General features: G+C 45.7%; 9 protein-coding genes across 9 annotated transcripts; 7 read left to right on the top strand and 2 right to left on the bottom strand.

Annotated features, from left to right (window-relative positions):
* The first annotated feature begins 441 nt into the window (after positions 1-441).
* Positions 442-1,937, top strand: BGW36DRAFT_76069 (uncharacterized protein). Its single transcript, XM_046222567.1, has one exon. The coding sequence runs from the start codon at positions 665-667 to the stop codon at positions 1,769-1,771; it is 1,107 nt and encodes a 368-aa protein (XP_046065430.1). The 5' UTR covers positions 442-664; the 3' UTR covers positions 1,772-1,937.
* BGW36DRAFT_76089 (uncharacterized protein) lies at positions 1,938-3,998 on the top strand. Its single transcript, XM_046222568.1, has 4 exons — positions 1,938-2,163; positions 2,243-2,788; positions 2,853-2,987; positions 3,041-3,998. The coding sequence occupies exons 1-4, from the start codon at positions 2,104-2,106 to the stop codon at positions 3,857-3,859; spliced, it is 1,560 nt and encodes a 519-aa protein (XP_046065429.1). The 5' UTR covers positions 1,938-2,103; the 3' UTR covers positions 3,860-3,998.
* Positions 3,999-5,418: 1,420 nt separating this feature from the next.
* Positions 5,419-6,727, top strand: BGW36DRAFT_391559 (uncharacterized protein). The gene is made up of 2 exons (XM_046217606.1): positions 5,419-5,902; positions 6,010-6,727. The coding sequence occupies exons 1-2, from the start codon at positions 5,647-5,649 to the stop codon at positions 6,546-6,548; spliced, it is 795 nt and encodes a 264-aa protein (XP_046065428.1). The 5' UTR covers positions 5,419-5,646; the 3' UTR covers positions 6,549-6,727.
* A 429-nt stretch (positions 6,728-7,156) lies between these two features.
* On the bottom strand, positions 7,157-9,787 carry BGW36DRAFT_402059 (uncharacterized protein; the record flags this gene model as incomplete). The annotated part of the gene is made up of 8 exons (XM_046218821.1): positions 7,157-7,583; positions 7,644-8,194; positions 8,257-8,420; positions 8,447-8,788; positions 8,842-8,922; positions 8,983-9,027; positions 9,448-9,460; positions 9,773-9,787. The coding sequence occupies 8 exons, from the start codon at positions 9,785-9,787 to the stop codon at positions 7,157-7,159; spliced, it is 1,638 nt and encodes a 545-aa protein (XP_046065427.1).
* A 1,843-nt stretch (positions 9,788-11,630) lies between these two features.
* On the top strand, positions 11,631-12,436 carry BGW36DRAFT_442140 (uncharacterized protein; the record flags this gene model as incomplete). Its single annotated transcript, XM_046221572.1, has 1 exon — positions 11,631-12,436. One exon carries the CDS (start codon positions 11,631-11,633, stop codon positions 12,123-12,125), a length of 495 nt encoding a protein of 164 aa, XP_046065426.1. The 3' UTR covers positions 12,126-12,436.
* A 1,039-nt stretch (positions 12,437-13,475) lies between these two features.
* Positions 13,476-15,461, top strand: BGW36DRAFT_420965 (putative cytochrome P450 monooxygenase; the record flags this gene model as incomplete). Its single annotated transcript, XM_046219526.1, has 4 exons — positions 13,476-13,688; positions 13,815-14,260; positions 14,327-14,711; positions 14,800-15,461. 4 exons carry the CDS (start codon positions 13,476-13,478, stop codon positions 15,412-15,414), a joined length of 1,659 nt encoding a protein of 552 aa, XP_046065425.1. The 3' UTR covers positions 15,415-15,461.
* An 828-nt stretch (positions 15,462-16,289) lies between these two features.
* BGW36DRAFT_365531 (putative protease S8 tripeptidyl peptidase I) lies at positions 16,290-18,278 on the top strand (the record flags this gene model as incomplete). Its single annotated transcript, XM_046214662.1, has 2 exons — positions 16,290-17,670; positions 17,734-18,278. The coding sequence occupies 2 exons, from the start codon at positions 16,290-16,292 to the stop codon at positions 18,276-18,278; spliced, it is 1,926 nt and encodes a 641-aa protein (XP_046065424.1).
* A 634-nt stretch (positions 18,279-18,912) lies between these two features.
* On the top strand, positions 18,913-20,759 carry BGW36DRAFT_391552 (zinc-binding oxidoreductase CipB). The gene is made up of 5 exons (XM_046217605.1): positions 18,913-19,252; positions 19,311-19,333; positions 19,393-19,512; positions 19,585-20,144; positions 20,250-20,759. Exons 1-5 carry the CDS (start codon positions 19,121-19,123, stop codon positions 20,453-20,455), a joined length of 1,041 nt encoding a protein of 346 aa, XP_046065423.1. The 5' UTR covers positions 18,913-19,120; the 3' UTR covers positions 20,456-20,759.
* A 494-nt stretch (positions 20,760-21,253) lies between these two features.
* On the bottom strand, positions 21,254-22,609 carry BGW36DRAFT_433761 (TPR repeat protein; the record flags this gene model as incomplete). The annotated part of the gene is made up of 1 exon (XM_046221316.1): positions 21,254-22,609. One exon carries the CDS (start codon positions 22,607-22,609, stop codon positions 21,254-21,256), a length of 1,356 nt encoding a protein of 451 aa, XP_046065422.1.
* Positions 22,610-23,626: the final 1,017 nt, after the last annotated feature.

Raw genomic sequence — 23,626 nt, 5'->3', positions numbered from 1 at the left:
CGTCTTTGGTGAATTGTCGCGGTTCCAAATGCCGGACTGAAGAGAGAAAGGTGAATCCATTGGCGTCAATGCAGGCAGGAAACATCGACCGGAGTATTGATGCCTTGCTGCCTTGTTGCCTTGGAAAGGCTCCGGACTTTGGACGGGCCCGAGCTGGGGCCGCAACCAGACACGGGCTTTTCTACTTCCCGCGCATCAGCCATAACGGCACAGTATAATGGTTTGGCAGGAAGATTCCGGTAAAAGGCATAGTGTTATGTTTTGGTCGGAGGATGCTAGCTGCAAAATGAAGGATATGCTGAGAATCTCCCCAAATCTCCTGCAGTAATATTGTAGGGCTCAGTCTATAAACTGGCCATTTCTCTATGGATGGAGTCTTTTCTTTTCTCTCTCCAGAGTCCCTCTTGTTATTGAATCAGGCTCATGGATTTTGATCCTTTCTGAATCCTCGTCGAGCCGTAACATATAGCAGGCTCTCCGGATCCTAGACGGGCCCGAACAATTCCGGAGTTGTGCTACCATTCCAGAGGCGCTTCTGCCTACCAGGGTATTTTATATTTAAATAGCCAGGCTGGGCCTTTCTTACGGCTTCAACTAAAAACAGCTCCTCTCGTCCAACCCCGCTATTGACACAGAGAGACAACAATTTATCATTGCTCGCATTATGTCAGCCATACGATACCACACCCATCCAGCTTCACTCTGGGAATATGCGACGAACACCGAGCCACATTCACAAGGCTCGTCGCAGTTTCCGTGCCTGGATCCCAGCGGCAATGCTCGCAACGAAGCCAACGATGGCTACTGCCCATGGCCAGGAGCATGGGGCTGCCCACCCGGCCTTCCATTCTCACCGCAAAGCCGACAGGATTTTTTCAATCAACACCGCAACCTCGCATCCGCTGAGCAAGAAGCAGGTCATGAAGATGACCAGGTAAAAGAACAGGCACCCAACGAAGGCCAGCCAGAACCTCGTGGACCACCACCACCATTCACAGAGCAGCCTCACCCTTGGCAACGGCCTCATGACAGACGTCGCGACTTTCGTGAACATGGATTAGGCAACCAGGCCCGCGATCAATACGGCCTAGGACCCGGCGGCAGTTTCAATCCTGCAAACCGGTGGGCACTTATGAATGGGTTCGGACCAACGTCCGGAATGCCTGGTGGTTTCGGACCATGGGGATGGCCGGGAAACAACTTTGGCGGCTTCGGGCACTGGAATAGCTTTAGACCCATGGGTGGTGCGAGCCCCTGGGGAGTTGCACCTGCGGGTGCATTTGGGCCATGGGGTAACTTTGCACCATGGGCACGGTTTGGCTCTTTCGGTAACTCCAACCCGATGCCACAGGGAGGTTCTAGCCCCCTGAACCCGTTTGGGTTTGAGGATGGGATGACCAGAGACCGGGTAGGTGAGTCCAAGCCCCAGGTTGATGTTTTCGACACACCTGAAAGCTATGTCGTCTGCCTTTCGCTCCCTGGTGCAAGGAAAGAAGACATCGAGGTGACCTGGGACTCGAAAAAATATGAGCTCAATATTGCTGGCTCCATGCAGCGACCCGGGGACGAACAATCCGCGAACAAAGAGTCAGGGCAGAACAAGAATAAGGTGGGCACCTTTGAGGAGAGAGTACGCTTAGGAAGCCGTGCCAACTCAAGCCAGATCGATACCGATATGATCACCGCCAGGATGGAGGGCGGAGTTCTCATCATCAACGCCCCGAAGCTCGACTCTGGATTTGTTGAAATCAAGAAGGTCGACATTGAGTAAAGAGGGTTGTAGAGGAAGGGCACGGTGTCATGGTATCAAACCATGCAAACAATGAATACTAGATAGCTTAATACAACGAGAAATGCCTTAATAATGAGCAAAAGCACATGATTAGTAACGTCCGAGCGGAGAGGCTGCTGATTGGCCACGGGCTGCGTGATTTGCGGGGAAAACGGGCCACGGCGGACGCAGGCAGCAAAGCCGAGCGGGGAGGTTTCCCAACAAACAGCCGAATTCCGCGCTGGCGATGAATTTGCTGAGTCCGCCGCTGCTTTGCTTCTCGCTACCCACATGCGTCCGCTGTATATCGACCACTTTACTGGCTCGCGGACATGGTCTTACCAGGCGGGCGCAGCAGAGGATGCTATCTTTGTCGCCAACGGAAGATTAAGGTCAACTCGCCCTTCCTGCCGAGCACGTGCCTCGCGCGCGCTGCGAATGACATAACATGTTCACTGATGACATCTGTAGTGTGATGAGACACGTCCTGCATGCCACCAATGCTCGGACTACGGCAGAAAATGTCCGGGATATGCAGACACTTATACTTTCACCTTCAGGGTGCAGAAACCACAACCCCGTAAAACCAAAACTACTACTACCAAGCCAGCAACTGTAGATGCAGTTGTCCCCCTTGCAAAAACAGCCAAATCCCCAATACCGCCTCGCCATTCAAATTTATCAACTCGCCAAATATCGCCATCATGGCAAGATCAGGCCCTCTGTTTTTTTGTCAACCAGTACCGCATATCCGCTGGCTCGGATGGGGCGGCTGGCTTTCTGGACTTTCTTCCGGGTTTGATGCGAAGTCCAAAAGAGGATGATAGCTTAAATTTCGCTTTAGGCGCCGTCTCCAACCTTGTCCTATATAATCGAATAGGCGTCAAGAGTTTGTACGTTGATGCGAGGAAAAGCTACGGCGCTGCCCTGGCTTCAATTAACACAGCCTTGGGTTCTTCTCAGGAGGCCTCCAGCGATCGCATATTTGCCGCTGTTTTACTCTTAAGTCTATTTATTGTAAGTCTGAATCACCCCAAACCCCTTTTTCTCAATCCCTCCCTTTTTGCTGATAAGTGCTTAGGATGTCGCTGGCGAGAGAGACGGAGTCATCAATCAACACACCTCAGGAATTTATCATTTAATGACATTACGAGGACGTCGGAATTTAAGCGATACATGTAGTTCGTCCTTGTTCAGCTGGGCGATCTGTCATGCGGTAGGCCGCAAACCATGACGCCGTTATCCATTCCGCATGCTAATTTTCAACAGATGACGCACTTTCTAATGACTGGAGATTATCAATGTGCAGGTCTAGCAGACCTTTTAGTAATCGCCGATGATTCTACCCACTGGCACCGAGCAGTCAGAGTTAGTGGGAAAATATCTATATTTATGACAATGACCAATCAGCCACTAGAAGCTGCAGGAATCTCGCAATCGCAGGCCACAAATAGCTCTGCTCCGGGTATTTCTGCAATGGGCAACTTCCAAATACAGCTTATTTTCCAGTTTGCTGCCGATATAATTAATGAGATTGGACAATGGTATCGAACCCTTCCGAGCAGTTGGAAATATCCAACCTCCGAGCGACCCCCTAGTGGATGCAATATAGACGAAGACATATTTGAAATTCATCCACGTGGTTTGTGGGCTCCTGGCTACGTGGCCATATTCTACTGCGCCGAGATTTATTTTTATATGAGGCTTATCTCCTGTCTCGGCCTCATTGCTCATTCGCCGATGCTTTGGGCCACTGGCCATAATAGCGCTCGCCATGAATTGATTCAAAAAATGGACTTTTTCCCGAAGCGAATAGGGTATTTATTATCCAGGCTCTGTGTTCTTATTGAATTAATCCTTGGAGATATACGAAACGCTGGAAACGATAATCCAGACGTACTGGTCAGTGGACAAGCTGGAGGCGCATACATGCTTCTTGGTCCGCTGTGGCTGATGAGCCATTGCCCATTTGCCACTGAAGAGCAGGTCAATATATGCCACAAGGCCCTAGGACATATTGGAGACAAATTGGGCTTTGGGACAGCCAAGAATCTAATCGAACCTGCTTCTCAGCCTTCTGACTGCTGAGATCATTGCAAACAAGCATCCCTGACCCTGGGAGGGCGGCTGCAATATTGTACATTATTGACGTACCCTCAATATGATATGATATATTAAGTTGTTATAATTAGAAATACTGACAATGCAACGTCATATTAACTTTTCTCTCGGTTGCCAGCCTTTTATATGACTAAAAGCTATAGGTAGAAGGGTATGTGGTTCGGCAACAAAATACTAAAATTTCCAGTCGGGTAATGGGCTGTCACCAGCTGACTGACACCCTACTGTCTGTCAATGCAATAATTGGAGTGTGGAATGCAAACTGGGCTTTGGGATAGCCAGGTCTCTAATCCAGACTTCTTCCTAGCCTTTCGGCTGCTGGTACCATTGCGCACAAGAACCTCAAACTCCTGGAGGGCAGCTGCAATGCTGTACATTATTGTGATGAAAATTAGGACGTAGCAGGATTAACTCATTCCACTGCGACACCTGGCAATGTCGTACTAGTTACAAGACAATCGTAATTGGTCCGGTACCTCCAATACGGCTATACACCTCGACAACCTGAGTTGGCTGAGGTGATTCCCTCCTTGCAGCACATCATGACAACTAAGAACGAGCCAAATATAATTCCAGCCCGGTCAAGACAATTTATGCTCACCCCAGCCTGACACACAGCACCAGCATTAGCTTATTCATTTCTTGGGCTAGTTTAGTTGTCATTACGTAGAGTAGTTAAACTTATCTAGAATGATAGTCATCTTAGGCCTTGGACTTATGCCCAGGAAATCAACCACACTTCAAAATGCTGCTATTGCCATGTGGTCCTGACTCGTAGGTGGAATATTACACAACTTGCTAGCCTCATAATTCGACCTTGTGAAATAAGTTCTGCTAATGGTAGGGATGTTATGTTAAATTTCAAGGTGACTGAAATTTCATTTCACATACAAATTTTTGGGTGCACAAATCTACCGAAAGCATTTAAATATTGATTCTATTGGTCCATATTCTGTTCATGATTAATATTGCGCTAATTCTTGTATTTTCCTTGAATGAAATGTTCTAATTTCGGTGATATGATCACGATTTCGAAATTTCAACATCACTAGCCAACAGACAGACCCTAATAATGCCTCCCAAGAAGACCACCAAGATGCCGTATTTTTAAGACAGGAATAGTGCCCGCTATCACACCACAACCGTATTAGCGTCGCAGTAGTGCCGCTTTGCTTCTTGTCAACTGAGGGTATTGTCTTATTAAGTTATGAAAAGAACCTAGTGTCACGGAGGCCGATTCTCGTATTTAAGAGAGGTTTTATGTCCGAAACTCTTCTTGTTAGGCTTAATTTCAAACGCTTCAACGGAGCATTTTTCAATCTCAATCTCGATCCCTGTTGCAGGTAGCGCCTCCAATCTTACTATATCAGCCAATCAAATTGATGTTTTTAGCGCCTAGGATGCGTCGCAGAGGTACAATGCCACGAACTAAACAGCCCCTCTGCGCCTCTATAGACTAAGCGTCATTCGTAACTAGCTAATATTATGCAGGCGCGACACTAAACTTGAGCAACCAATGGGTACAACGCCTATTGATGCCGATCGCAGGGGTTCGATGCGGTGGTATTATTATTAGCCCCCTCCTCCAACCAAAGCTCCCACGGCCTCCAACCGTCGGCCTCTTAAATGGAGCTTTTCCGTCCGACGACCCCTTCTCAACCGATTGCGAGCAAACTGTGACTGTTCATGCTATTATGTTTTTCAATAGTTGATAACTCGTCCGGCAGCGAAAGAAAGAATTCCCCCAGAGCACCATGTCAGAGTCGACGACATGCTACTACCGCAATGGCACTGTCGCCGAAAACGATACGCCCTGTGCCAACTCAGAAATGTGTTGCCCCAGCGGTGACGCCTGTATGAGTAACGGATTGTGTCGCGACAAAAACAACTTCCAAAATGGATCGACGGTTACGTTTCCAGGTGGTGTAACGTACAATTACACTGGTCTATACTATACCCCGTCTTGTCGGAATGAGACCTACGATAGCTGCTCTATTCAATGTACAACATGTATGTTCTGCTTCGTTCGCTTAGCGTTCTGTTGAATTTGCTCTGGTCCCTGGAAGTCGCCCAACATAAGTTATCCCGACTGAGCTCATAAACTCTATTCATCGCAGACGATTCCTATAAAGGGCAATATATCTGGGCCTGCAACGCTGCGCTGACAAGTTATTGCTGCCATTTGGATTCGGATAACTTAGGCCAGGACGACTGCTGTTCTCACGGGATATTTTCGCTTGCTTCCCCTGTGATCCTCGGCGACACAGTCAGTTCCACCACAGCCCCCACTATGACCGCTGCGACGACTACCTCGGGTTCACCAGCAAAAACCGACACCAACACTACAAGTTCACCTTCTGTTACGTCGACTCCGATATCGACCCCCGCGCCATCCTCGGCCGCTCCTCTTTCATCTGGTGCAAAAGCAGGCATCGGTGTTGGCGTAGCAGCCGCTGTCATCATCATCATTGTCTTAGCAGCTATGTGGTATCGTGCAGCTAGACGGAATCGTCCACAAATAAATGCAGCAGGGGCCACAGTGACAACATATGAAAAGAGTGAACTGGATGCGACCGTGCAAGCCCAAAGGTTAGAGCTTGATGCAACAACGCATGCAAACCGTCAGCAAGTCTTGAGTGAATTGCCAGCCAATTAATATATTCAAAATATACAGGGCGTTCGGTGTGAAGATACCTTGGTTTTCTAGCCTTGTCTCCTTACTCAACTAGCGCCCGTTGTAAGGATATTAATGATGTTCTGTATCAATTGATATGTTTAATGCTACCTTCATTAGATCTAGACCATGCCACCCAAATAAACACTATCCAGATAGAAACCAGGAACGAAACTAACGTATTATTATAGAAAATATACTAAAGGATATGGGATCTGTAAAATCGAGAAATGTCATGAGTCATTAGTCTCACGATGAATACACCTATAGCCGACTGGTCGTTTCCCAGAGTCAAGAAGTCAATTTACAAGACATCTTTGTCTCTTTGTTGGGATATTAGCGTATATGCGCTATGAGCGAGTTCCACTTTCCCCGGATCTCCCCGTAGGATTGTTGTAGAATCGCAGTAACCGTCAATACAATATTTGAAAGGCGCATTGGTAATGAATATACACACTGTGTGCGAGCAACATTTCGGTGCAAAAAGAGTTGTCTTAGCTGGAGCTATGTATTGCCTCAGAGGATAAGTTCATAGACCACGTAGCGTGACACAAGGATCCGCAGATTTCAGCATTCTAAGACAATATGATCTACTTCGTTGTCTCGGGCATCTCGAAAATCGGACCACTATCTGCCTCCGGTTTTTGTGGCAGGCGCGTTTCCATCTCTTGCGGTATGCTCGGGAATACTTTCGCTGCATTCTTTTGTTCGATCTCCGGACTCTCCTCTTGGCTATGATTTCGCTTAAATAGAAACCATACAAAAGCCGCAACTAGTCCCAGCCCTATTACGCCACCCACAACACCTCCCACAATAGCGCCAGCATTCACAGAGCTGGAGTGGCTTTCAGACGCTACCCCTGATGGATTAAGAGTAGGAGTAGGAGTAGGAGTAGGAACTGAGGATGTTGGGATAGAAGTACTCGTGGCCGAGGTGACGCGCAATTGAATCAAAGAGGCCAGAGTTGGGTCTGCGAAGCCAGCGGCCGGAGCTGTGGACGTTGCGCCACCGGTTGCTCTAAAACAGGACATAATTAATTTGCGTAGTTTCTAGGAATATTGAAACTTTCAAACTCACCCTCCGCCAATTGCGTTATAAATGACAGCCGGAACCTCGTAGCTGGCACTATTGTTGAGCTCGGTTTGCCACACGTACGTGGAAAGATCCAGCACTCGAACTGGTGAGAATACATCGTTGCATGCCCCATTGGTAAGTCGATAAGCACCAGCACGGATATCGCCGCCGAGAACAATCATTTGCGCGCCTCTGTATGTTTGACAACCTCCAGTGATGCTGTCTCGACCAATCGTCGAGTTGACCTGTTCTTCTTTATTGCTTTTGTTGGATAGAAGTGTAGCATTGATCCAGGTAAATGATGGAAGACTCAGAATATGTACATCCTCATACGACCGCCCATTATTTAAGCTCCATCCTCCATATGTCGTTATGTGAAAGGCATCGTTATCCGGTGATGTCGTGACAGCCGCGCAAAAGGAACCTGTATGGCTCGGCGCATTACCTGATGCTAGTTGCTGCCACCATGTATGTGACGCAATGTCGTAGACGTAAATCGTATACCAATCCGAGTCGTACGGCCAGCCCCAAGCAGGGTTAATTCCTTCAGCAACCTGTGCAGTACTGTCAGGTCTCTTTGCAATATAAAACGTACCAAGGATGAAGTACAACATACATTCGATCCTCCAAAGCTAATGAGCATCCCCTCCTTTCCTGCAGGAACATACACCATGGTGCCAGAATCTAAATTCGGAACGTCTGCACCGTATGAACCGTTTCCCAGCGTCTCATTTGTCCAAGAGAGATTATTTGGATCTGACGCATCAAATCGAATCATTCCTCCCATATAAGGGCTAACCCCCCACCAACAAAGCCAAGATTCCTTTCTGGGACACTGACGTACTGCGCAGAGCTTCGGTTACCAAAATTAAAGCTACCGCCTTTTACCTCTACTTCTTTCCACTCGCTAGTTCGGACATTGTATGATGATACACTGTTCGTGGGGGTTTCAAAACCGCCGCCAAAAATATAGATGGTGTCATTTGTATGCCAGAGGGCTCCAGCGGCGTCGCCATTACTTCCGATCAGCGAGCTATTGTAGGCGGCTGTGATTTGCGACGCAATAGTGGTATCAGTGAGAAGCGATTGGGGAATAGATCTCTCCACGGGAAATTGATTATTGACATCCAGCGAATACAATGTTGTACCTATATATTTCTAGGTTAGAGTGCACATATTTTCCACGCCGGATAAGCCTTACTAGGTGAGATGGTTTGGCCGTCGAGAGAAACGACACTGTAGTTGCCACCGATAAAGTAGAGCGAGTCGTTCACCAAGCCAGCTGTCAGGTTGGTTAGAGGGGACGGAAAGCGACCTGAGTGTGAAGGGAATTACAACATACTCTTCGCCCCGATGATGTAACAAATGTCGCCTTGGGTACAGGACACTATGCGTGATAGAGCCAAAAATGCGAATATTGGAAGCATCCACGCCATGACATGTCCTCGACGAATAGCTGGTTGATTTTCAGGACAAAGGATCAATAGAGCTGGAAATTTTTGAATCACCGAAGGAGGAGGCAGTACCCTTAAGAAACGTGAAAAGCTCAAAACGCCCCAAGGGCGCGTCGCACAATCTTCCAGTACAAGCGAAACAGCTGTTCAGCTTACCCGACCTGAATTACATTGGTAGGTCGGGCACTAAGTATATACTCCAGTAAAACATCAGTGCAATTTATCTTTCATTTCCATGCATGGTAGCTAACGTGCATAAGGGCTGGATTTGAGCGCCAATCATGGCAAGAAACCCCTGTATGCGATAGCGCCATTTTTCAGCGAGAATGGCGCTTAGCTGGGCATCGACCTACCCATCCTGAGGAACTGGAAACAATGCATAGATGCAAACGACATTCTGGGGAAATTTTTAAATAACTAGTTAGCCGGTTTACCTGAAGGCTGCAAGAGATCTTGAAGAAATCATCGTATTCATTTCGTGCATGTATGAGTAACCTCCTTTTTCGTCCCGATGTAATTATGCCGCCGCAAATGGAATTCCTAGAATCGACTAGACTAAGACCAGTATTTCTACTGGGGTTGTCCTCGCGCCGTCATGTTTCAGGTTGGCGCTCGTTTTCCTTTTCTTGTGACATTCTCTTCTTTCCTTTTTCGTTACTAACCGCCATTATAAAGTACTGCGTCTAGCCGCATGCAACGTTTCTGAACTCCGGTTCATTAGCCAACATGTTAAAATATGTGCTGTCGGGAGTTTTATTTCGCTTCGCGTATTTATTGACTTAATAATGTAAACAATACCGTAAGGTGTGTAAGGGGCACCGCGGGCGCATCGACGGGGCTGTTGACGGTTCGCCAATGGGCGAGAGCGAGGGAACAGGGGTGGATGCAGACAGCCTTGTAAGTGGTAGAAGAACAAGGGAAATCGTACATTATCGATACTTGTACTGAGACACTCAGACTCAGGTGCAACAGCTAATTACTGACGGTTAATACGAAGACTTTTAATAGGCTTTAAGGTCGACTTCTTATCTACAGTGTTACTTTGTGTGCTAATATAAAACCGATACGGATCTGCACATCCTTAGGTGTTATCGGCACCACAAACTAACTATAGTTCAATGTTAATGGTTTTACAATGTCATTCGTCGGGGAAATTCGATAAATCCTCCCGACCATCTTGTCAAGTTAAGCCTAGCGCTCGCCTCTCTACGACAATGAATATCGATGGTCTATTTATCGTTATCTTGTGAATGAACTCGAATTCGAAAGAGATAAGAGTAAACTAGAGAAATAACCACCGCGTAAGTACGCTTTTTATTTATCCTCGCCCCAATAGTCAAGTAGCTAAAAACGATGACACAGGTAAAAATTGGCCACAAAAATTGGTAAACCCATGTCTTTCAGCTGTTTTTGGCATTTTTAAGCATTTTTAAACTTATTTTGGACCGAACTTCCTCCTAGAAAGCTTACTAAAAGATACTCTAAAGTATTATCTAATTCTTATTATAGCTTTACTAGTAAGAAATATTATAAATAAAATATTTTTCAAATATACTATATCCTAATCTCTATCTTTAAAGTTTTAAGTTTGATATCAGGGGGAATATAATCAATAGCTAATGACCATTCCGCGCTGCAACTTGTTGTAGTGACAGCTGAAGGTATATAATACTGAACATCCAGTAAGTAAACAGTTCCACCAATCTGCCAATAACTCCGTGGCCATGCATGACATTGGAACACAACGGCGCTTTTATGGCTGCTTTCATTGGACGACCATTTCCTCACATGACGGCTTCTAACCACATTCTCGGTTTGATATAGCCGCTTCAACCATTGATCGCCAACGATATTACTTGGCATATGCTTCCAGCACGCTCATCTAGCTAGACTTAATGAGAGCATTGGCTTCTGCACGCGGTGCTGGACAACCGGTCTATGTGATGTGCCGTGTGGTTATACAGCATCACCTAACCCAAATGCAAAATAATAACCATGCGCGACTGAAGACTAATAAAGCGATTGCAATGGTATTTGCATTTATAGTCTCACCCTTTTCACCCTTTTTAATTACTCCTGAAACTATTATTTTAGTCTTATTGAAACTTGTCACTTAACTATAATGTGACTACGCCTCAATTACATCTTCTCCTATAACATCACCCGACCATATCCTTATCGCTGGTTTACCCCAGTTGCCATATTAGGAACACTTGTATACGTTGCCTTATTTACATTCCTCAACTTCGCCGCCAACGGTTACAATCTGGTTCTACAGACGTCAAATGACCAAAATTCCACGGTTGTCAGCTCCCGGTGGCTGGATCACTAGCCGCCCTACTTGACTGATACGATATGGTCAACATGCCAGCCCGTAAACATACCTGTCGGTAATCAGCTGTTTACAGACCAGACCGCATTAATGTATACTTTGACAGCTGTCTGGCAGCTACTTGGGGGGACAAATAACACCGTTCTGTCTCTGTTGCCATATCACAACAATGTTCTTGAGAACTGCGCGGTTACTTCCATCGAAATGGGGTTTGAGGCCCTCGATCGCTCCGCAACGCGGATTGGCTACTCTGAATGGGGTGCTGTCGTTCAAATTTATCTCACTTGTGGCTTCTATAGTCCCACCGGACTGACTAAATCCAACTTAACTCAAACCTACGACTACATACCGTCAACGATTTCATGGGCAAACCTCTACACATTTCTGGCTACGAAATTTTTGGCTCGAGACAAGGATAATCGGGCGAGTCTCTGGTGGGGAGAATCTGTGCTCTCAGATTACTATGGCTATCTTACGCGAACAATGCAGGACATTCGTTACAATACCACAGACTATGGAGAGCCTGATATTCGAAAGGGAATCATATTCTTTACCTCTAACAATAGCAGCGTCACGGATATCGAATGCCCGCAGCTTTTCAACATCAACTCTAGTTTCATGGTGGACGTTGGTGACGGAAATTTCGACACCATCAATCCAGGTACAGCTGCAACTCTTACTGCGCTAGACCGGGATTAAACGTATCCAAATATCCAGGGCATAGCTGACAGCTTAGAAAAATCTGCATACTTGACTATGTTGACAGGTTTAGGGCAAGCCAAAGCAGGGTTTAATTTCCTAACCGATTCTCACGACCTCTAATATTTCACAGCCAACTTCTCGATGATCGATCACTATAGGGCTAATGCGAAGCCAGGTCCAGAAGGTGATGTAAACGAGGATCATTGGGAACAAGTCCGAGCATTATTAGCATGCAATGTATCTGCCTATCTGCCAAGTGCAACAATTGAAATCAACCGGGAATCTTTTCATATCTATCCTAGTGGCAGATCGTGTGCTTCTTCAAGCATGCTGAACGCTATTCATTTGTGGCACAGGCTTTTACCTATTCAGGAAAAGCCGAGGTCGAAGGAGGCCAAAGATGGTGATTCTTACCTCGAATGTGGTAGCAGAGATGATGCGCCACGTATGAATATAAGGTATTCAGTAGCTTTAATCTCATGCAAAATTCCGATGTTTCTCTGTTTCCAATCTTATATAACAAAATTTAATGTTTGTAAAGAAAATGATTCTCGGTCGCCTACGAAAGGTCAAACTTTTCATAAAGCTTGGGTTCTGCTTTTATTTTTTCTCAAATAGAGACCTGGCAATTGACCGTATATGTAACGATCTAAAGAAGTAATGCATTATAAGATAAAGAACTACTTGAAGTCATTCCTAATTATGGTGGCGTCGATGGTTCGTTTAACATGATTCTGTGGGCTGTAGACTAGTTATACACGTACCCTAACCAACGGTGTAAGACGGTCAAACTTAAAAATCGTTGGGGGTCAATTTTCTCTTTCATGCTAAATAGTTCATTAACATGTGAATATACTCTCGATGTCAACAGGACGTGGATTCACCTAACTAGAAGTAGAACATACTAGCACTAGAAGTGTTAGTAACCGACCCCGTGGATTCCCCGCAGATATGGTAGGGAGTGATCAGCATTGTCCCAAGGAACGGTTGGGACGGGATTCCACCACTATATAGCGTCTGACATGTGAAGATTTCCTAATTAAGAATGGAACACCACTTCTCATTGTTCCACTTAGGCTCATTTGGCTTACGCGAAGGCGGGGAAGGTAGTTTCACGTGTTAGTGAACAATATATAGCGATTGAGGCAATAAATCGTTGGGAATAAAAATAATACATTAGGGTGAGAACCCAATACTTAGGTGCTGTATATGATCTCATCCAACTGCCATCGGAAAATTGGAATCAACAGCGTTTAATTGTCTTCTTCTTACGGTACAACCGAAGAACTTTCGTCAAAAGATAATTTGTACCATTTTATTTCTAGTATCAGGATACGTGTTGAAAAAATGACTTTGCTGTGGGCTGAAGAAGTGGTTATCACCATGATAATCGCTACGACGGCAGGATGCAGTCTAGCATATGGTGGTGTTTTTCCGGGTGTGGATTATAGGCTTATTATTGTGGGAGCAATTCCTGTTGCGTTCGGGTTTCAAATAATTTACGATTTTATTATTTTCCCGCGCATGCTTAGTCCATTACGACGTCTTCCCAAAGCAAAAGTACGTTGTCCAGCATTCTAACAAAAAATCCTTCCGATTCGTTCTATATAGTTCGACATCTAGGTTTTTGAATACCAAGGTATTTCTCAAAGACCAAGATGATGAGCTAACACGTTGAGGTATTAGGGTTATCTGAACACATTGAAAATGCTATTCGAAACACCTCGTGGGAAGTCCGCTCTTCACTGGCTACGGACCATCCCGAACGACGGTCTTATCAATTTTGCCTACCTGCCAAAACAAACATATCTACTAGCTACGAACCACCAAGCTCTCCTGGATATAATGAGCACACGAACATATGATTTCGAAAAGCCTTGGCGATTCCGTGACTTTTTAGCTCGTATAATTGGTTTTGGTCTTATCTTGTCTGAGGGTGATCCTCACAAGACTCAACGAAAAGCAGTCAATCCATCCTTCAATATAAAGAATATTCGAGCTTTGTATAATCTCATGTGGGAGAAGACAGGCATTTTCTTAAAGCAACTAGAGAAAGAAATTAAGGATAATCCAGTTCGAACTCTCCATGGACAAGGCACGATGGGTAGAGTGGAGATGACTGTTTGGGCTAGGTAAGATTATGTAACTTATTTCAATCCCTCTGTTCGGTTGTGATTGCTAAAGCTTTGCGCCTGCAGCCGTCTAACACTAGATATTATTGGCCCAACCGCCATGGGCCGAGACTTTCAGTCATTAACCAGCGAAGAAAACAAAGTTGCGGACGTGTTTCTAAATATATTGGAGCCTACATGGGAAAAGCTTCTTTTCTTATCAGTTAATTTCGTATTACCTCAGTGGCTAGCGGTCAGAATACCGTGGCATCTGAATAAAGTGGTCAGCGAGGATATAGGGTACTTGCGATCACTGTGCCATGAAATCGTCCAAGAGAAAAGATTAGCTTTCAGAGGAAAGAAGCTCGAGGAAAAACAGTTGGAAACGGATATTTTGGGAACTTTGATGCTCCGAGGAGAATTTAGCGACAATGACCTGGTAGATCAGATGCTAACTTTTCTAGCGGCTGGAGTAAGTTCTCTAAATTGACGATTGTTTGCATAGTTCTCATCTGTATATTGGCTGTTACTAACTTCTCTGATTCTTTCCCCTCCTTTAGCACGAAACGACAGCCGGAGCTCTGACCATGGCTTGCTGGATGCTGTCTCTACATCAAGGCATTCAAACTAGGCTGCGGGAGGAGATTCGAGCTCATATACCTTCAGGAGATGGTCCGATTACCTGGGATGAGTTAGAATCGTTACCTATCCTCAACGGTGTTTGTCAGGAAATTTTACGATTATGGCCTACTGTTCCAGCCACTATTCGCGAGGCTGTACGGGAGACAGAGGTTGCCGGGATGAAAATCAGCAGGGGCACACGAATTGTGCTATGTCCTTACGCGATAAACCGTAGTCCTCATTTCTGGGGAGAAACGGCAGACCAGTTCATACCAGAGCGCTGGATTGACGTAGATGAGAACGGAAAACAATCAGTCAATCATCATGGAGGTGCCTCAACAAATTTTGCACAAATCACGTTTTTGCACGGACAGCGCTCATGTATCGGGAAAGATTTTTCTCGCGCAGAACTTCGATGTGCTGTCGCCGGTGTAGTTGGTCGTTTTGCTATGGAGATGCAAGACCCAACAAGCGGGATTACCTTATCTGGAGCTGTAACAGTGAAGCCTAAAGAAGGCCTACATTTGAAGATGATACAAGTGGATGGTTGGTAAGTCTAGTCCTGATGTCTTGAAAGGACTGGTACGTTTAACCATGTGCGGACTCTCCTTTGGGTGGATAATAAGAATAAACTTAAGTGAAATACGAGCGGATTCTTTTATAAGTTACGCAAATTATTCGCATTAGTAAGCCTTACACTGTCTGGAAGATGCTTTCGACTTACTGGAAGAAGGTGTAGTAATCGTCTACAGAAATGCCCATTGTCCACAAGTCTTGGCACATTACCATCTCCCGGTATCGCGTCGCAGTCATGGCTATTAATAGGTATGATAGTTCCATGTTGCATGACTAATCTTTAAGCTACTGTTGAGTTGGTTAGTTGGTTCAGTTACGTCAGTTGTTGGGGGCTGAACAAGTACGGTCTTGGATTGTGGAGTCAGTCTCCGAGGCAGTGGTTGCATTTGGTCCGGAAAGTGATTTGTGAACATGGCCTTTTTATATGCATACGTAGCAATTCATACTGAAACCGTTGGTTACGTTCTTCAATATTTATGGTGATCATTATATTGGTTACATTGCTGTGTGACCTTTCTGTCTCCCCTTTCTTAGTGGTGAACAGTCGTGGTAGAGCCACTGCCTTCTACGGGGTATCATAATACGCGTAGAAGCTAGTTATGCAGCACAGGTCTACAAAAAGTGGGATATGAGGAAACCAACATTGTAACTTACTCCATACATATCCACATTTAAAGCCTACCGGGTCCACGGCAGATGTAAATCTGGATCGCTAGAATCTTAATGAGAGAAAATTGAAACGATTACTATTATAAAAGCGTGGTAGAGTATCATTTAAAAGTGAAATGCTTATTGCACACGCTTTCCTACTTTTTAAGTATCAAATGGTTTTTATGAATATATAAGTTGAAGAATGCATTGGATCAAAGCCTTAAGCACAGCAATACTGGCTAATGCTATATGCACTGTCTCTAGTTCGACCAAATCTCCGTCCCCTGGATCTCATATCCTCCACGAGAGAAGGTCATATACGCCAGCCTCATGGATCAAACGTTCACAGGCTCCTCGAGACATGCTCCTGCCGATTCGAGTGGGTATTAGTTCTCAAAACATCGATCAAGGCCATGATTACCTAATGGATATTTCCGATCCGACGTCCGAGAACTTTGGTAGGCATTGGACTCCTGAGCAGGTACATGATTTCTTTTCGCCTTCGAAAGAGGTTGTTGAGGAGGTTCGTCAATGGTTAGTCTTAAGTGGTATCGAAAAACATCGTCATAATGTCGCGCCAAGTCGCGGCAATGTACAATTCCACGCAACAGTTGATGAAGCAGAAGCTTTGTTAGGGACTCGTTATGATGTGTGGGAACATGTCGATACTGGAAGAATGAGTGTTTCATGTGATGAATATCATGTTTCTTCTGATATCCGGCATCACATCGACTTCATCACACCCACAATTGGTTTAGATACTGCCTCTGGGTTTTCTCTAGGCCCTAGAAATCCGAAGTTGGAAAAGAGAGCAAAAGCCAATCTAGCACATGGTAGTGAAATGGAGTTGGCAGTGAAAAACCCCCAGTCGATTAAGGAAGCTTCATGTTCAGATAATGTCACTCCACAGTGTATAAAAGACCTTTACCAAATTTCATCGCCATCTGCGAATACTACTCAAACTGGAAACGATCTTGGACTGTACGAATACCTCCAGTCTTATGACCAATTCAATCTTGATTGGTTTCTTTCCCAGTATTCGCCTCACATCCCCAATGGTACTCATCCAGAATCTAAGAACATCGACGGTGGCCGTGCTCCCGAATTAGCTGGTCGGGGAGGATCAGAGACGCTGTTGGACCTCCAAATGGCCTATCCAATTATCTATCCTCAGGGCATTAGGATTTTCCAGACTTATAGTATTGACCTCGGCGGAAGTAATGGCTGGACTGGCATCTTCAACCAATTTTTAGACGCTTTAGACGCTAGCTATTGCACATATGACGGTGGCGACGACCCTAAGATTGATCCTCACTTTCCTGATGGTCGTTCGTGGAACAGGACTAGACAATGCGGTGTTCATAAGCCAACAAATGTCATATCGATTTCATATATTGTTGCCGAAGATGCATATACCCCAGCCTATGCCACAAGACAGTGCCATGAATACATGAAACTAGGTTTGATGGGAACGTCTGTTATTGTCGCTTCAGGTGATAACGGCACTGTTTCTCGATTCCCTGATGAGGGTTGTCTAGCTGGTGGCTCCCAGAGACCAGGCTTCCCGACGGCATGTCCATATGGTACGAGCCTCTATATTCGTTTCAATTCTGCTCATGATGCATGTTGACAATTCTATTTTGCAGTGACTTCTGTTGGAGCTACTCAGATTCCTCCAAATGGCACTATCCACGACCCCGAAGTTGCTGTTCTTGTCAATGATATAGGATTTACTAGTGGTGGCGGGTTTTCCAACGTCTTCTCGCGCCCTTCCTACCAGGACGATGCTGTTTCCAGCTTCCTATCGAACAATACTCGGCTTCCAAAAAGCACTACGTATAACTCTACTAGTCGTGGGTTCCCTGACATATCTGCGGTCGGTTGGAATATTGCCTCGGTTTTCCAAAACTCTACTGCGGTGGATTCGGGTACCTCAGCATCGGCCCCCATTTTCGCGTCTATGATTAACTTGATTAACGGAGAGCGTATTTCAGCTGGAAAGAGTCCTCTGGGATTCTTAAATCCATTCCTGTACAAAAATTCAGATCTTTTTAATGATGTTGTCGGGGGCTACAACTGGGGTTGTAATGCGGAAGTCGCATTTTATGCATCCAAGGGCTGGGATCCTGTGACAGGTTTGGGCACACCTAACTATCCCAAGTTAAGGGATGCTCTGCTCAATCTTCCATAATTTCATTCGCATTGTGTTTGAAGAAGATGTTGATAATGCACCTTTACAGATGGCGCCGGTTTTCTCTTTTTGTGACATTGGTAGTCTGGTCGTCCAAATGTTTCTCGCCTGGAAATGATTGATGATACTTTCAGCTTTCTGTCTATGTAGATTAATAGATCAGGTCCGTTTGCAAATTGACAACTATAATTGAAGCTGCCGACAGCACAGTTCCATTTTACTCATGTAAGCACCAGTTTTTAATGTCATCCATCAAAAAAAGACTTGTTTTCCGCCTCGGGACTTGATCTGAATGAATCTCCCGACTTCTAGCCATAGATGAACCATAGCAGTTGGGTGGGCAACATAACAAATCCCAGCTTTTTTGCATGTTTGGTTTCGTCATTTTCGCACGTGATTTTACTCTCACGGTGGGGTTATCCCCGAAACCCTGCCGTATCCAGGCACATGTTCCCGCGACGAGCCTTACATATGCACGGGCTCGCCGGGTGTTCTTGCTCCGTTGTACCTCCGATATTATTCGAGGATTATGAGTAATAATGACCAATAATAAGCAACATAATTTAAGCTTCTATAGACGATATAACACTTCTGCTTTTCAAATCGTTAACAACAGTACGGAGTGTAGCGTACGGTTCTATTGTAAGTCCGGCATTAACACCGAGACATTTAGAAGGAGCCTAGCCAGCTAGCATGATGGGCCGTTCAAAATGTTGAAGCTATCACATTCATAAACTTGCTATATATCAGCAAACGTAACGCCGCTGTACTCAAAGTTCTTCTATTTTTATTATTCAAAGTTGGCAACAACAATTAAGCTCTACATTCCTAACTCCTATAATATGACACAAAATCAGGCTGCCTGGGTTACAGGTTCTGCTGCGCAGCCTACGCATCCATTTAGCATCCAGGATGCACCATATCCCACAGCGGGACACGGCGAGGTCGTGATTAAAAATACCGCTCTTGCTATTGTGCGACACTACCACCACCACCTAGTCCATTCATGCCAGCTGACTTTCTTCCCTGTAGAATCCCGTTGACTGGAAAATCCAGTACGATTGACCTTTTTGCCCTTGACGCAGAGCATGAGTTAATTTCATTCTTCTCACAGGACACATGGTGCTCCATGGTTAGGAAAATGGCCATTCATCCTAGGCACAGATGTTGCTGGAGTGGTGGTTGATGTGGGCTCTGGTGTGACTCGCTTCGTCAACGGCCAACGGGTTGTCGCGTAAGTTGACAAGTCGATTCTGCATCAATATCTAGGTCAATTAGGGCGGACGACTACTAACTACCGCTGTAGGTATGGCCACTCTTTAGGATCACAGAATCCTGCCAACGCGGGGTTCCAGCTGTACACATTGGCGAAGGAAAGCCATGCAGCGGCAATTCCAGATTCCATTAGCTTTGAAGAAGCCGCTGTGCTGCCGCAGGCTCTCTGTACCGCCGCAGCAGGCCTGTTTTTGAAAGACAGTCTCGATCTTCCGCTGCCCTCTGCCACCGATATAAAACCAACCGGAAAATCGATTCTTATTTGGGGTGGAGCGTCTTCGGTTGGCGGAACGGCTATCCAGCTTGCACAGGCAACAGGTTTGACAGTGATCACCACTGCATCAGCTCATAACCATGAGTTGGCGAGGTCTCTAGGCGCAAATGCTGTTTTTGACTACAAATCGCCCACTGTCGTCAAGGATATTGCTGCCGCGCTTGCCAACACGGAGTTTGTTGGTGTCTTCGACGCCATTTCGGAACCTTCCAGTTTCGAAATGGTGAGGGCAATTCTAGACCAGTTGAAAGCAGGTGTCAAGACTGTATGTGTTCAACCATATAATAAACCTACGGAACAATTTGCTCCAGTTTTTAGTAAGGCCACTTGCAATTTCGCTCTTTATTTTCTCTTTTCGCTCATCTACTTATGTACATGTGGCTGACATTTTCTTTCCCCCCTTCCTTCGTATCCTGATTTAGTCATGTCCAATGCCTTGACCTTTGACTCCAACAAATATGTTGCCGATGGTATCTGGAAAGACTTTGTCTCGAAAGCACTCGAAAACGGACGGCTTAAGCCGAAGCCAGATCCCGAGGTGACTGGAAATGGATTGGAAGAAATCCAGAAGGCGGTTGACATTCTAAAGAAAGGTGTCTCCGCCAAAAAGATCATTGTTACTTTGTGATACCGATATGCTAGGGAATCCTTTTGGCCACGGAGATTGGCGTTGTGGGAGATCCAAGTCTCCGTATGAGTAGTTTAAACCATTCGCAGTCTATGGCAAATAGAATATATAGGAAATCCATTCGATCAACCATTTTTATGATTTCGGGTGCCTGATGAGCGAAGAGCATCACACCTCCATCGAGTCACGTGACAATAAACATGAAGCCTAAGCCAGAAGCACCTAGAAGTCCTTAACTTTCTGTTACACTTTATCTAGGGAAAAAGGAACCGCGCGCTAGGCAGCAACAAAATTAAGGCAGTGCTCTAATCCTTATTATTATTGACATTGGTTGGTGAAAGGGAAAGCGACATCTTGACAGAATCCTTGGCAAGGAGGCTGTGCAATCCGCAGTCCCACTCTAGGGGCAAAAGTGAACAGGGCTAATCACCGCATCATACTTAGATTGGATGAGCCTACTGGCATGTAGCAAATGCCAGCATTTGCTATTGGTTATTCGCTAGAGATAAACGTGAAGACTCCATGTCGGTGGTCATGATTAGCCGGAAAAGGCTCCTATTTGATGGCACACCAAACCCAAACTTGCATGCTTTAAAACAATAACTTTATGTACTTAATCTCGACGTCTGCTGATTCTCCTCCTCTTCTGCACGAGATAGCTATGTCGAGCTGCTCCTTTCCCGCGCGGAGCACAGGTTCGGTTTCAACATCTTAACAATATTCCCGCTTCTCTTGTGGCGTTAAACACTTGCTAGCTGATCTCAGCAGAATGTGATGGCCCGACGAATAAATGACACATTAATGCCTGTCAGCCGCTCGCACTCGGTATATTCTCATCAATTCTTCCATAGACGCGATAGTGTCTGGGTGCGACTCGCCCAGAATTCTCTTTCGCTTCTGGGTGATGAGCTCGATCACTGGCTCGGCCTCGTCCCACCTGCCTTGTGATTGGTATATGGCTCCTAGGTTAGCCGTGATCGAAATGGTATGAGGATGTTCCTCGCCGAGGCTGTCTCTCATCAACTGTCGCACTTCGACAGTCAACGTCTCTGCTTCCTTATATTTTCCTTGGCTGTGGTAAATCATAGCTAGTCGCGCTTTCGCTGTGAGCGTCATTGCGTGCTGGTCTCCGAGCACAGTGGCCATTTTTTCCGATGTTGACACCCCAACACGTGCAGCCTCCTCTAACCGGCCCTGGCAATGATAAGTCAACGCCAAATTATTTGCTGCCATGAGAGACTGTGGATGCTCGTCACCGAGAACACTTGAAAGGTTCTCCAGAGCCTGTTCTTCCAATGCGGCGGCCTGGTCTAGTCGATCCTGTTCACGATAAATGAAGGCTAAATTGACCATCGACGTTAGAGTCAATGGATTGTTCTTTCCCAGAACTATTTCCCTTGTCTTCAGAACCTCTGATTCCAACGACTCCGCATCGAGAAGACGTCCATCCTCACGATATGTTGAGGCCAAATTGGACTTCCATGTCAACGTGGATCGATGTGTATCCCCTAACACTCTTTTGCTTTGTTCCACCAGCTCCTCTTCAAGCTGTTCGGCATCGCGATATCGCCCCATGCTTTCATACGTGGCTGCTAGGTTACCGACAGAACTTATTGTTGATTGATGATCATTTCCTAATGTCTCTCTCTTAACTTTGATCAATTCTAGCTGAAGCTTCTCGGCTTCCGGCCACCGACCTTGACCACGATACGCTGAGGCAAGGTTCGACATTGATGTTAACGTTTGGGGGTGTTTGTCTCCGAGGATTCTTTTTCGGGTATTTATCACTGTTTCTCCAAGATCTATGGAGTCTTGCCAGCGACCCAGACCAAAGTAGGCGGATGCGAGATTTCCCATGGCCGTCAGAGTCAACGAATGTTCTCTACCCAGGAGGGATGTTCGTGTTTCTACCAAAATCAGCCCAATATCTGCAGCGACTTTCCATTTTCCTCGCTCCAGGGCTTCCACGACTATGGTCGCGAACGGCTCCGTTATAGCTGCGGCTGAACTGCTACCCCTCATATCACCATTTCCGACACTCTCCACTGCGTCTCTCAATTCTGATCCTTCTTTCTCTGTCTTTACATGGTCCATGTACAATTTTGACAGGTCTGTGATCCTTGTGAGAAAGGTCTGTTGCTGGTGTATGTCCATGAGTCCTTCCGGTCGCAATCAAAAACGGGCGGCAGTTGGCACTATCTCGCTTCATTTGCTTGGCTGTATGGAGTCGATGTCTTCACAAACCCGAAAGGTGTTTCCTAGATCCGGCTTGAACAAAACTGCTCTCATAAAGTGGAAGCAGACGGCATGGCTCGAATTTTCTGGTAACTAGAAAATAACGACAACAATCGTGGGCAAACATTGATTTGAACGCGAGGCCTGAGAGGATACGTTTTGCTGTCGCAACACATCCCGCCAAGACGCTAAGGTGTTGTCATTATCAGTGGGAGGGTGATAATGCCAGCTGAACTGGCTGTTGATCAATTGGGAGCCCGCAATCGTCTGGCTTGAATGCGGCTCTTTACTTCCCCTATTGCCGCGAGTATACTCTTAACTTTTAACTTTTATAGCAGGGCTGGCAGTTCTCAAGGAAATATTTCTAATCTTTCATTTATGTGTGTATAATCAAACAAGAACACGCGCGATCTTTGCCAAGTGCACATTTGTGGTTAAGCAACGCCCGACTTGACAGCCGGATTGCCGCAGAAGGCCGGAAATCGGAATCACCGAGTCGCTGTTTGGGCACGTGTTTTTGCTTTTACTAGCTGAGACACGATTTAGTGGCATCCAGCAGATCAATAGCATTAATATATATCCAGCGTCCGAAACAACAAGGGCCGCATCATCATTATTGTCTACCTTAGCAGCAAGGCCCAGCTGGTATGGCGTATGGCAGGGAAATAACCCCGCGGCGGATCAAATTACCAGGCCGGAATGTTGCTGCCTGGGGCAGTATCCAAACTTAAAAATAGCCATGTCTCACTTGATTTCAGCCAATGAGAATCTCTGGAACTTTATACTGCCATTCCGGTATTTATTTGTTACATCAGACGAGTACTGTTACATACCGCGCTGGTACTAGATATTAAGTCTGGCAAGCATTCCTATTCATGCGTTTCTGAAAGTTTCCGTATAAATCGTCAATCTTTCAGGATAAGTCTAGATTTCAAT

This window comes from Talaromyces proteolyticus, assembly GCF_021365285.1.
Source record: "Talaromyces proteolyticus strain PMI_201 chromosome Unknown BGW36scaffold_16, whole genome shotgun sequence".
NCBI classification, from domain to species: Eukaryota; Fungi; Ascomycota; class Eurotiomycetes; order Eurotiales; family Trichocomaceae; genus Talaromyces; species Talaromyces proteolyticus.
The sequence above is the reverse complement of the archived record's forward strand: the minus strand, read 5'-3'. Positions and strand labels throughout refer to the sequence as shown.

Coding starts and splice junctions, on each gene's coding strand:
- BGW36DRAFT_76069 (XM_046222567.1), top strand. CDS start 665: ATGTCAGCCATACGATACCACACCCATCCAGCTTCACTCTGGGAATAT.
- BGW36DRAFT_76089 (XM_046222568.1), top strand. CDS start 2,104: ATGGTCTTACCAGGCGGGCGCAGCAGAGGATGCTATCTTTGTCGCCAA. Junction 2,789..2,852: donor TACTCTTAAGTCTATTTATT/GTAAGTCTGAAT, acceptor ATAAGTGCTTAG/GATGTCGCTGGCGAGAGAGA. Junction 2,988..3,040: donor GCTGGGCGATCTGTCATGCG/GTAGGCCGCAAA, acceptor AATTTTCAACAG/ATGACGCACTTTCTAATGAC.
- BGW36DRAFT_391552 (XM_046217605.1), top strand. CDS start 19,121: ATGACACAAAATCAGGCTGCCTGGGTTACAGGTTCTGCTGCGCAGCCT. Junction 19,513..19,584: donor AACGGCCAACGGGTTGTCGC/GTAAGTTGACAA, acceptor CTACCGCTGTAG/GTATGGCCACTCTTTAGGAT. Junction 20,145..20,249: donor ACAATTTGCTCCAGTTTTTA/GTAAGGCCACTT, acceptor ATCCTGATTTAG/TCATGTCCAATGCCTTGACC.
- BGW36DRAFT_391559 (XM_046217606.1), top strand. CDS start 5,647: ATGTCAGAGTCGACGACATGCTACTACCGCAATGGCACTGTCGCCGAA. Junction 5,903..6,009: donor CTCTATTCAATGTACAACAT/GTATGTTCTGCT, acceptor TATTCATCGCAG/ACGATTCCTATAAAGGGCAA.